The sequence below is a fragment of the Eschrichtius robustus genome, chromosome 11 (assembly GCF_028021215.1).
Source record: "Eschrichtius robustus isolate mEscRob2 chromosome 11, mEscRob2.pri, whole genome shotgun sequence".
In the NCBI taxonomy this organism is placed as follows: domain Eukaryota; kingdom Metazoa; phylum Chordata; class Mammalia; order Artiodactyla; family Eschrichtiidae; genus Eschrichtius; species Eschrichtius robustus.
This window is the reverse complement of record NC_090834.1, coordinates 63,006,305-63,014,483: the sequence shown is the minus strand read 5'-3', so window position 1 is coordinate 63,014,483 and position 8,179 is coordinate 63,006,305. Positions and strand designations below refer to the sequence as shown.

Sequence of the window (8,179 nt, the reverse complement as noted above, 5' to 3'; positions counted from 1 at the left end):
GGGTGAGGACGAGAGTGGCCCTGACTTGGTCTCCAAAGCTGGGGAGGGCACACATAGGGGTCAGACACGGTGAGGGGGTGGGACAGATGGGGACATCAGGCAGGCGGCCAGGATGAGGAGGGACTCTGTCAGGTCCTGGAGGGGCAGGGGCGTCTCAGGCGGCAGGCCCGGAGCCTCTAGAGGCCGGCAGCTAGAAGAGATTGGTCTTCAGGGAGGGGCCGGGCTTCCGGTGGAAGGAAGACAGAACCCCAGAGAAGGGACCGGGCCCGGGTTCCGCCGGCTGCCAAGCCTTAAGCAGCTCCGCCGCGCCCGCGCCCGGTCCGCCGCCCCCACCGCCCGCCACGCCGGCCCACAACGGGCCCTTGAGCGGCTGTGGCCCCGGCCCGGCTCCAGGCCCGGAGCCCAGGGCGGCGGGCAGCGGGCTGGGGCTCAGGCGCGGGCTGGCCAGGCCGGGCGCAGGCGGCGGCGGCGGCAGCGACGCGGTGCTGTCGGGCGTGGGGCTGCACGTGGACTCCTTGGAGTCGTCGTCCTCGGACGAGCAGCGCGCCTCACCCTTTTTGGCGCCCGCCGCGCCCGCCGCACCCTTGGCGCTGGCCGCACGCTCCTGTTTGCGGAACTTGGCCCGGCGGTTCTGGAACCAGACCTGCGAGCACAGGGGCCGGTCAGCCCGGGGCCGGCAGGCGCGGGTGAGACCTCCTTCCGGAGGGGGCCGGTCAGGATTATAACCAGCCATCGGAGTCTTGACCCCCTCCACCGCTCTGCTCGTTGCCCTCCTCGTCTCTCGCCTCCCTCCCCTCCTCGTCTCTCGCCTCCCTCCCCTCTTCCACTAGCCCCTTCCTCCAGGTCCTTAGGGTCTTCCCCTTGGGATCTGCTCACCCGCGGATCCCGCCGCCTCCCAGTGTTCTCTGTCTCCTGGAGGGAACTCCGCCTTCGCTCTCCTCATCACCCAAAGCCCTCGCCCCAGTTCCTTCCTACAAGAAGCTCCGGGAGTCCCCCCGGAGCGTCCCACGGCAGTGGAGAGAGGGTTAGGGCACTCGGGAAGCCTTTTGTGCAGGGTCTCCAGTAAAGGCGTGCCAGCTGAACATCTGTACTCAGATTTGTAAGATCGACGAAAGTCCGTCCCGACCCAGCTCCTGCGCCTACCCTGAACCCAGGCTTTCCAGGCTCAGAGGTTTCACAGTTGCAGAGCCGTAGAGGGGACCTGGAGGCGCTGACTGGCTTTCCCCCACTGCTCGGCCTCGTTTGGCCCCGAGGCCACCTGGAGCTGACCCTCTGTCCACTCGGCCTCCGTCCTGGCTTCCCAAGCATCACTCTGCGTGCCCAGCCCTACCCGGGAGACTGAGGAGAAATCGTGGGGCTGAACAGCTCAGTTCTTCCGAAGGCCTCAGGCCCCGCCTGGCCCCGCCGCCTCCCGGGGCTGCCGGTCCTCTCCTGCCCAATCACCTCCAGACTGCACCCTGGGCCCTGGTCCTAGTTCACCGCCCCCGGGCTGTACCCGCCCGCTGCCCGAGTGAGGCCCCTCTGTCCCTCGGACCCCCAGGTGTCAGGCACTAAACTCCCGGCCCCGCTCCGCGCGCACACACTTCCGCGCAAACACGCACCTGCACGCGAGCCTCGGTAAGGTCGATCTTGAGCGCCAGCTCCTCGCGCGTGTAAATGTCGGGGTAGTGAGTCTCGGCGAAGACGCGTTCCAGCTCCTTCAGCTGCGCGCTGGTAAACGTGGTGCGGATGCGCCGCTGCTTGCGCTTCTCGTGCAGGCCCGACGGCTCCGGGAAGAATTTGTAGGGCACTACGGGTGTGTGCAGGAGGGGGGAAATCAACGAGGGTGGGGATGTGAGGGGCCGAGCCCGGCCCGCTGTGTTCTTCCCCTGAGGGATCGCTCACCATCCCCCGCCCCTGACCTGGCCCCTCGGCTTGGTCCTCTCAGTACGGATCGGCTTCCCTATCACTGGATGGAGCCGGCAGGGGTGAAAGCGGACGGGGCACGGGGAGGCCTGGGGCCCAAGAGCCGCAGAGAGGGAACCAAAATCTGATCCTCGGATCCAGACTGCTAACCTGTCATTGGCCCTCCGCAGTGTTCCCTCTATCTCCCGCCAGTCTACCGGACCCGACCCTCAGTGTGTTTCTCCTTCAGTCGGCCTGACTTCAGGTCCTGCTCTATCCACCCTAGCCTTAGCTGTCTGTCAGGTCTCATCAACATCCTGTGTCTCCCCAGTAACCAGTCATGGACCGCGGGTCTACCTTCAGCCCTGCCACGGACTCTCTGACATGTAAAAATGTGGCCGCCTCTACCCTGCATCCCTCTCCTTCCTAGGCCTCATTTCCTCAGCCCGATCTCACATCGCATTCTCTTCCAGGTGTCCCCCTCTCTTTTTCATCTCTCTCCAACCACATCTATCTGCAACTTTCCCCTCCTGGACCATTCTTCTCTTTGTGCCCATTGAGAAGGGTTCTTATTTCTCCCCTCCCAGGTTCCTCCATCTTCTCTTTGCCCTTCTTCTTCCTCCCAGACACCTCTGTCTCCCAACTCCTCCAGAAACCAGCCCCAACCCTTCCCCTCACTCTTCCCATCCCTGTCTCCCATCTACCCCTTCCCAGTACCCATTGTCCCACAGACAGTGTTTCTGACACTATCTCCCCATCCTTGTCTCCAGCCCCCGTTTAGTTCTCCCTGTTCTCCAGGGATCCCCAATATCCTTATCTTTGTCATATCTCCCTAGTTCTCTATCTCCCCTAATCCTTGTGTCCAACACCCCATTCCTATCCCCATCTTTCTCATCTCTGTTTTCAATTTTCCTTGGTCCCCATCTCCCATAATTCCTGTCCCCATCACCTGGTTTTCATCTCCATCTCCCCAACCCTGGTTCCCCATTTCTCCCAAGTACCCCAATCTTCCCATCTCTGCTCCCATCTCTCTGTATCTGTCCCCATCTTCTCCATCTCAGACCTCCAACCTTCTAGGGCCCATCTCCCCATTTCCTGTTTCCAGCTCCCCAGTCCCCATCTGCATATGACCCAGAATACCCAATCTCCCCATCCCCGTTCCAGTTTCTGACTCCATCTCCCTGGTTCTCACTTCTCCAAATCCAGGTCTCTCTCACCATCCCTCCCCACCACACAGGTCCCAATCTTCTACTGGGTCCCGGTGGTCTTCCCAGGAAGGAAGAAGATAAGGAGAATGGGTGGGGCAGCTTGAACTCTAACTGGAGCAATGGGGGTGGCTAAGAGGCTCCACGAGGCTGAAGGTTCAGATGGGGTCTTGGATCAAGGGGCTTGGGTATTGCATGGGGCTGCTTCTGGGTTCTGCAGTACTCTAGCTGGGAGAATCTCCAGGAGGCATGGGGAAATGAAAGTTGCTTAATGACCTGAGCATCCTTTTCTTCTGGCCACAGAATGGGTTTCAGTAGTGCAAGAGGGTTTGGGCACAGGTAGGATGGGTTCAAAACCAGGCAGTAGGGGCTTGATGGTGCTGGGGCTCTGGGAAGGCTCCCAGCTGGGCAGCTCATCTGCCGCAGGGGTCCATGTTGGGGGTCGGGCATGAAGCGGGGTGGGAATGATAAGGATGGGAGGTCTTATTGGCCTGAGCCGAGAGCATTTTCCAAGGATACAGGGCATGGAGAGGTTTAGTGGTCAGTCTTTGCAGATGGGCAGGGGAGGGCCTGGTGAGGAGCCTGGGGCTACACTGGGGATCTATTTCCTTTACCTAAAGAGCACGGGATAGGGAAACGGCAGCGAGAAGAGGAACGGGAAGGAGGAGAGGGTGGGGCTCAACTCTGCCTAGGGAACCCCGTCTTACACGAGGGACTGTGGGTCCCGCGGGGAGTTGGAGGGTCTGGCTAGGGCAGAGATTGTGGCGGCTGTGGGGGACAGTCGCAACCACTAGCCGAGTAGGGCAGGGGCTAGGGGTGCCGTAGGATTTGGAAGGAGGGTTGTACCGGGGCTGGGCTCACCTGCCGAGTAGGGCGCAGGCTGATGGTCGCGTAGAGCGCCAAGCGCGCAGTTGGAGGAGCCGAGCGCGGGGCAGGGAGGCCCGGCCGCGGGGAAGGCGGGCCGCAGGGGACTGTACTGGAAGCCGCCGGGCTGGCTGCAGGCGCCGAAGTCGCCGTAGGCGGACGCCTCCATGGCCGCCACGCACGAGTCGTACGAATTGAGGTAGGAGTAGTCCATCGGCCCGGGGGGCGGGGGCGGGGGCCGGGCCGGGCCGGGTCGGAGTTGGTGTCCCGGGCCGGGGGGGTCAAGATGGGGGTTGGAGCGCCAGGGGCCGAGGACCCGAGGCCGGCTCTGAGCGCTCGTGAGTCCGCCCGCCCCGTCGCGGCCGCGCTCCGCCCTGGTGCAACGCAAGTGCAGCCCAACCCGGCCTGCGCGCCTTTTAACGCGTAGGACCCCGCGGAGGGGGCGGGGCGGGGCGAGCTCGTCGGGGCGGGGCCTGGACGGCCAAGGCCCCGCCCCCAGCCGCCCCCGACCCCCACCCCAAAGGGTCGCCGCTCGGGATGTGCAGGGCAGGCTGCGCGGGGCCCCATCCCTGGAGTCCCCCATCCCGCCCCAATCAGGACCAGACCTTCAGTCTATGCATCGTGCCCAGCCGTAGGGTCCCGACCCCTCTCCCTGGCCTCCCCACCTGCGGCCCCGCAGAAGGGAGGGGAAACAGGCCTGGCGGCTCTCGTGTGAAGAAGTTAATTCAATTCGTCCTGATAACCGAGTTATTCCGATCCAGTCCCTCGGCCCCGCCCCCAGCGAGGTCCCATCCCGGAAGGGACTACGGAGATGCCTCAGGAGGGGGAATGAAGACAAGGACGAGGAAGAGACGGGGCCTGAGATGGGGACAGAGGATGTGGATGAAGAGAGGAGACAGAGACGGAGACAGGGAGAGAAAGGGACAGAAACAGTGATGGAGAAAGATGGAGAAAGGGACAAGAGAGATACTGGTACACAGATGGAGATAAGGATGAGACATAGACGAGAGAGATAGATTGGAGACGTGGGCGGTGGGGTGGGGGGCGGCAAGAGGGAGACAGGGACAGAGGTGGCGACAAAGGTGAAACATGTACAAGAGGAAGGAAGGGAAGGAGGTGGGACAAGGCAGAGATAGAGGAGACAAAGATAAGAGAGAGACAGAGAGGGGAACAGAGAAAGCAAGTGAGGCAGGCGTGGAGACAGAAAACACAGGGAAGAGACACGGTTGGAAAGAAGGATTGCGATGGAGATCAAGAGAGAGATGAGACAAAACAGGGCAGTGATAGTGAGACAGACACACACGGAGGGTCAGTCTCAGTGAGACAAGGCCAGGGACAGACACAACAGAGGAACAGAGGCTAAGGGGCGGAGAGAAAAAGCCTTTGGAGAGCCGAGACCCACCAGCTGGAGCGCCCAGCGGGCAGAAGGACTGTAGTGGAGGCGCGGTGTGAAGCTGCGGAGGGGGAGGGTCGCCTCTCTCCTGACTTGTCCTGAAGGCCACACGACCCTGCCCTGCACCTTCAAGGCCCAGCCTGCCTCTCCCCTCCCCCAGGTCCCACAGTTCAGTCCCTCTCCCCGCTGCTGCTGGGTGTGATTCTCTGGTCCCCAGCACCCTCAGCACAGAGTGTGTGTGTGTGATGAATGTCAAGACTGGGGAGTAACCAAATGACCCCTTCACTCTTTCTCAGCTTCCACCCCCTCCTGCAGAGGCCTTTTTCTTCTGCAGGAAAACCACCTAGACTCAGTCTGGACTTGGCCACGGACACGCTCCATGGACTTAGCCATTGGCCTCCATACTGTGGGGCCACAGGATACAGAATCCTTTCCAGGAGAAGAGAATAGAGAACTCTTCCACCCCCGCAGCTCACCTAAGGAGGATTTAGCAGCTTTCCCACCCAACCCCCCAGCCTCCTGCACCCAATCTTGGCAAGTCCTGCAGATGGAGAAGTGGAGACCCAGCAAGAAGGCAGGGGGGCCCCCTTGTCACCAGCCAGAGTCCTTGGGGGATGAGAGACAGCTCCTGGAATCCCTCCCCCCAGCTTACCAGCACAGTGGGGAGCATGCCCACCCTCAGGTGATCCACTTCCCTGGCCACTCATTCTTTGCTTAATACAAGGACACCTATCCCCCTTTCTGTAACCACTCCTTTTCAGGGTGTTTCTTTGAGGTATTTTCTCTAATTATTTTTAGGTCTAAACTTTTAAAACTGAGAGCAAAACTGATTCAAAATGTTCTCTCCACTGGTGTGGGAGGTGCACCTCTCCACCTTGATCCAAGGACCCAAGTGATCTCACAATTGGGAAATCAGACAGTGCCACTGCTCTCTTCCTTAGACCTCCCATGGCTCTCCATTGCCCTCAGGATCAAATCCATTCTGGCCCACAATGTCCTCCATGCCAGTGCTCCAGTCTGCTTCCTCCTCACCGTGGTTTTCTTTGCAGCCCTCACACACTGATCTTTTAGTTCAGAGCTGTTCTCTCTGGCTGGAATGTTCATTCCAGTCTCCATCCCACCACACTCCCCCCATCCCCCGCCAAAAAACAAGCCAAAACCTGGTTGATGCTTGTTTGTCCACCGGGTCTCAACTTGGAAGTCACTGCTTCCTGGAAGCCTTCCCTGATACCCCTAGACTAGGTTGGGTGTCCCACAGTACCTCCCTCTCTTTTGGTTACTCACCTTGTTGAAGTATTTGTTGATCATGTTGATCACTTTCTCTGCAGCCCACCCATGATGTCTATCGCATCACTGCACATCATAGGCCTTCCCATATCTGTTTCTTGAATGAATTAATGAAGGCTAGGCTGAACTCTTTGTGTTGGGGAATCCTGCCCTTGTTTCTAAAGAAGGGATCCCCATCCCCAGCCTCCCATTCCCCACTGTCTGAAAAGGGATCATTCTCCCTTCTTCATTCCCTTGGTCCCCAAAGACAGGAAACTTCCTCCATCTGGGCCAACCTTCTGCCTGGGAGAAAGTCCTTCCTCATCTGAGGAATTTTCAAGGGGCCATATCCCTTCCACAGGGACAAAGCTGAAGCAAAGGAGCAACTGAAGCTTTCATGCAGGGACCAGCAGAGATATGAGGCCCTGGTTCCACCTGTCTCTGTTTCCATGGGCCATCCCTGTCATTTCTACAGTTTGGTCATTGAGCCATTAAGTTCCTCGTTCTGTCTAAACTGCTTTAAGTTGGGCTTCTGACACTTAAAACCAAGAGCTCTGACCAATATAACCTGTAAATGCTTGACACCTTTACAGATAATGAAACAAATGGTTGTGATTGGAAGTTTTACGGTAACATGCATGTTTCAGGGTCAGCTGGGCAGGAGCTGCCCTTCCCCTGACTCAGGACTGTGAAGTTCGAGCCTCCTCTCTCTGCAAGGAGCCATTTGTATCTGCTGATTGGCACTGAAACTGAGATGAAGCCCAAGAAAATGCTTTGAACCCCGTCCACTGTTGGGTTCAGGTGTTTCAGATGGTGGAGGTGGGGGAACTTTGGAGGCCAGGCTGCACGCATCTGTGTGTGTGTGTGTGTGCGATATGCGGACACCTAAGAGGGCTTCCTGAGAACTCACCATAAAAGAAGGAGACAGGCAGAGTGGGTTGGGCTTTGCAAGGGCCTCATACCAGAGAGGCTAGTGGCCGTGATCTGATGTGGGAGTTCATCCTGACTGAGACCCCCTCCCAAATGCATGCACTCCTGGGGAACTAAAAATGCTCTGACATGAAACACTGTCACAGCAATCCTGCTGTGAAGCCTCCTTGCTAAGCATGTCCTCACTTCCATAACTGATGACAGATTCTGGAGCCTGATTGCTAGGTTCTGGCTCTGACACTGCCACTTCCAAGCTGGATGACTTAGGGTAAGTTATTCAACCTCTCTGTGCCTCACCTTTTTCACCTGTAACCTGGTTTATTTTAATGATTAAGTGAATTAAAATATATGAAGTAGGACTCTCCTGGTGGCACCGTGGTTAAGAATCTGCCTGCCAATGCAGGGGACAAGGGTTCAAGCCCTGGTCCAGGAAGATCCCACATGCTGTGGAGCAACTAAGCCCGTGCGCCACAACTACTGAGCCTGTGCTTTAGAGCCTGCGAACCACAATTACTGAGCCCGCGTGCCTCAACTACTGAAGCCCGCGTGCCTAGAGCCCATGCTCTGCAACGAGAGAAGCCACCGCAACGAGAAGCCCGCGCACCGCAACGAAGAGTAGCCCCTGCTCACCACAACT

At 58.8% G+C, this 8,179-nt stretch overlaps 1 protein-coding gene across 3 annotated transcripts; it reads right to left on the bottom strand.

The window, feature by feature from the left end:
• Positions 1 to 190: 190 nt before the first annotated feature.
• On the bottom strand, positions 191 to 4,167 carry PHOX2A (paired like homeobox 2A). Of its 3 annotated transcripts, none has more exons than XM_068556186.1 (3): positions 3,951 to 4,167; positions 1,598 to 1,789; positions 191 to 696 (listed from the first exon to the last, which is right to left on the bottom strand). In XM_068556186.1, exons 1-3 carry the CDS (start codon positions 4,165 to 4,167, stop codon positions 191 to 193), a joined length of 915 nt encoding a protein of 304 aa, XP_068412287.1. The 3 variants fall into 3 exon arrangements, with proteins under 3 accessions (XP_068412287.1, XP_068412289.1, XP_068412288.1); XM_068556188.1 differs by having other exon boundaries at positions 191 to 643; positions 1,602 to 1,789; XM_068556187.1 differs by having other exon boundaries at positions 191 to 668; positions 1,603 to 1,789.
• Between the last annotated feature and the right edge of the window lie 4,012 nt (positions 4,168 to 8,179).